Raw genomic sequence first — 3,593 nt, 5'->3', positions numbered from 1 at the left:
GGGAAAGGGCTGACCCTGACGGGGATCCCTGGCAGCACAAAGGCCAGAAGAGCCCCTTTCTAGGGAAACAGGAGGGAAGAGCCCTTGGAGGAACTGAGGAGTATTAGAAAGACAGGATGGAGAAGCAGGGTTTGTGAATAAAAGGAGGATAAACGAGGAAAGGGGAGGCTGAGAAAATTTGTAGAGGTTGGAGAGGAGGAAAATAGAGACAGAAGAGTGAGCGGAGGCAGAGAGTTGTCAGCAGAGCCCAAAAAGTAAGTGAAGTACAAATAAGGGAGCTAGGCTAAGGGTGACATGGGAAGGAGGCACAGCAGGAGAAGCAAAGGAAGAAAGGAAGGTTTAAAGTGATGTTGAAAGCTTCACCTTACCAGGTGACACTGGCATTTCTGAGCAGGCAGCCCTGGGTTTGAGTACCTTTCCCCTACTGCGTCTGCTGTGCCAGCACGAACATTGTGTGGGGGCAGCAGCTGTCTTACCAAAATGGCCCATGGCTGAGCCATCCACACCCACTCCAGAGCACTGCATGGGCTACGCAGGCTCCAAGGGCCAGAGGATGAAGCATAAAGGCTGACAAGTGCTTCCACCAGTGCAGCTCAGCAGGCAGGTCCCAGGCCACTGCTTACACTAAAAACATGGGCTAAAGGGGTCTGACAGCACCACTTTGGGCATCTTTCACTGCTACCTGGAGTACCTGTGGCACCCAGGTCAAGGCTGAGCAATAAAGCAAGAAGTGAGCCTGTATTGCTCCCTTCCAAACTGTTTGCCACAGCCTCCTCTACTTGCTTGGGGACCAGCACAAGGGGCGAAAAAACTCCCCCAGGAAACACTGTTTGCAGGTTCCCCCCGTGCAGATGCAGGAGCTTTAGAACACGCAAACCAGCAGATGCTCTGCATTTGCTGCCTGCAAGCTCCTCGCTCCTCACAGCCCGTCTGCACTCCTGCCTTGCAAAGAAACATCCTTTTTACTGCGCCATCCCCTTGCAGCCCGGAGGCAGCACGATGCCTGCACTCTGATGGGTAACAGGCTGGTAGCATCTGATGCCTTTGCCACCAAACTGGGAAGGCGAGGAGGAGTCAGACATGGGCAGCGTCCCAGGCACATCTCTCACCTCCCGTACATTCCGGGATCCTGACTCCCTGAAGGAAGGTTTGCAGCGGAAATTTATCTGTAAATTGAACACACATGAGAGGAATCAGTAAAACCATCATACCCCATAGGAAACCTACTGGAGTTTATTTTACTACAGCAGGCCCAGAGCCTCTGGATATGTTCGATGCTTGCCACAAAACCCCTGACATATCTCTGTTACTGAACAAAATGGGGCCTGGGGTCCCAATCATGTCACTAGACGCTCCTTTTGGTATTGCCTCCTCAGAAGATCCCTCTTTGCAATGACACGTTGCAGTTCCCCAATCTTCTTTGTTTCACTACCCAAGAGGAAGGGCTGCCCAGGAAAAGGCTGCTACAGCTTTACGAGCCACAGAGAGGGCTTAACAGGCTCTACTCACTTTCTCCAGCTGCTCGATGCAGGGTGTATGCACTACGATCTTGCAGGCTGCACACTTACGCCTGGAGAGAGGTTTTTGCTGGAGGATGAGAAAAGAGGAGGAAAAACATGCGTGTGAATAACAGTGTTCAGAGGCTGGCAAGCTCAGTCTCCCATTACACCTCCTTCATATATTTCAGGACGCAGAACAAGTCCTATAGGAAAGTTATATACACCTAGACTCCTTGCAAGTAGAGAGATCTAAGTGTGTGCCTAGAGCAGATGCTCTTGAGTCTGTGACAGAGCAGGGAGCTGCTCTCCCGCTGCTTAATCAGTCCTTGGCCTCTTCTGACATTGCCTGAGAGCACCATGGAAGCTGGTCTGAGAGGCACTCGCAGAGCTCCCATGGTAAGCCCTGTGGGCAAGCACAGGATGGCATCAGTGCTCCATGTCTACACCACAAGCAGGATCGAGTCTGCAAGCTGGGAGGGAGAACTGCAGCAACCCTGTAAGATCACCGCTGCCTGCAGGGTCAGGAGGCAGCAGGCCTGGGTCTCCAGCACTCATTTTTCTCCCCTACTGAAAGGTCTTTCCAGAGAAGCTGGATTCGGATTCTCCCTCTAAGGGTGTGAGACCCCAACAGCCTCTCCCTGGAATATCATCACATCACCTCCGAGTGAGCGTCAGGTTCCCATTGCAAACTGAGCACCAGCACCAGCAGAAATTGGGGACGCAGCCCTCCAAGCACGCAGAGGTAGGAGGGACACACTCCCCGCCTTGGCAGCCCCCCAGCTCCCCACGCTTGCCCCAGCAGCAGCAGCAGCAGGGTCTTCGCGGTGTCCCTGTTGGGTGGCAGCACAGCCCGCATCTGCGGCCCTTGTCAGGGAGGTGGGTGACCCGCGGTGACTCACCAGCAGCTTCGCCATACAGTTCTGTTCCCCAACGTAGCAGAAGTCCCCAGAGACATTGGTCTCAAACCAGATGTGCTCCCCATAGACCGCAGTCTCCTGAAAGGCACAAGACAACGTGTTTCTCCGAGAGCACCCCCAGATGGGCATCTAAGCCCCTAAAATGCTTTGTGTGAGGGACAAGATACTGGGACAAGCAAGGCTGGAGGGTTGGAGCTAGGTGTAGGCTGGGAGACAAGATGCACAGAACAACCAGGGCCAACATCTGGACAGAGGAAACCTCACAAAGCTGCTGCCATGGCCCACCCGTTGGAAATGAGAGGGCCCCAGGAAACCAGCTCCAAGACCCACGGCCCAGTTGCAGTGTCCTGCACAGGGGGGCTGCTTCCATCACCCCCTGAGAGGAGGCATCAGGGCAAATTCAACGCAGGGGATGCTCCTGAAACAGCTTCTGTTCTATGACCCGAAGATGCGGCTTAAAACCTGCCAGGCTTTGCCTGAGAAGGAGCAGGGGCTTGCTCCTGCTGTTTGGTCCTGGCCACCAGAAGACCTCAGCTGCCAGGAGCAGAAGAGCTGGCAGTGGAGTAGCTACGCCATCCTCCCAGGAACCACCTGTGCCTGCAGAGCCTCTCCTCGCAGCATCAAGGGGTGCTGCCAGCAGCACAGATGCTGGCACCAGCTGGTGGCAACGGCGGAGGCCATAAATGTGTCAAAGCTGAAGTCACCTGGGAAGCCTCAGCCTGGGAAGAGCCTGCTGCTTCTTGGCCCGGAGCCCATCCCATGCAACGCCCAGCAAAACGCGCTACAACTTACGCTCCAGTCCACAGTGCTGCGTATCTGCCTCTCCGAGTCACTCCTCAGGGCTAGCGCAGGGTTTGGCTGGGCTACCATGTGCTGGAGGCTGGACTTGGCAATAGCTTTCCTGGAAGACAAGGGAGGGCTGGCTATTAGATCAGGGGAGGAGGAATGCAAAACACAGCCTGCTTCTGGGGTGAGGCTAGAGCAGAAAAGCATCCTCAGGACCAAGCCTCTGGAAATGAGGTGAATCCCCAGCACCACCGGTCGAGGAATACCTGCTCCTGCGAGGCAGCCCTGTGGGACGAAGAGGTGCTGGCCACGTTGCCGATGGCTCGGCTAAAGACACCCTGCACCCGGCAAAAGGCACAGCCTGGGCCTGCTGTGTCAAAGCCCTTGGGGA

The 3,593-nt window shown here is 55.2% G+C and overlaps 1 protein-coding gene across 1 annotated transcript in view; it reads right to left on the bottom strand.

Annotated features, from left to right (window-relative positions):
- DGKZ (diacylglycerol kinase, zeta) overlaps positions 1-3,317 on the bottom strand; it is a gene marked incomplete at its 5' end in the record, with an annotated part of 21,959 nt that extends 18,642 nt beyond the window's left edge. Inside the window, 4 exons of the mRNA XM_009579904.1 lie at positions 1,110-1,166; positions 1,510-1,587; positions 2,399-2,494; positions 3,209-3,317. Of these exons, the coding sequence (XP_009578199.1) occupies positions 1,110-1,166; positions 1,510-1,587; positions 2,399-2,494; positions 3,209-3,317 (340 nt within the window). The remainder of the gene's footprint in view (positions 1-1,109; positions 1,167-1,509; positions 1,588-2,398; positions 2,495-3,208) is intronic.
- Between the last annotated feature and the right edge of the window lie 276 nt (positions 3,318-3,593).

Source organism: Fulmarus glacialis, unplaced genomic scaffold (genome assembly GCF_000690835.1).
Source record: "Fulmarus glacialis isolate BGI_N327 unplaced genomic scaffold, ASM69083v1 scaffold32696, whole genome shotgun sequence".
Lineage (NCBI taxonomy): Eukaryota > Metazoa > Chordata > Aves > Procellariiformes > Procellariidae > Fulmarus > Fulmarus glacialis.
The sequence above is the reverse complement of the archived record's forward strand: the minus strand, read 5'-3'. Positions and strand labels throughout refer to the sequence as shown.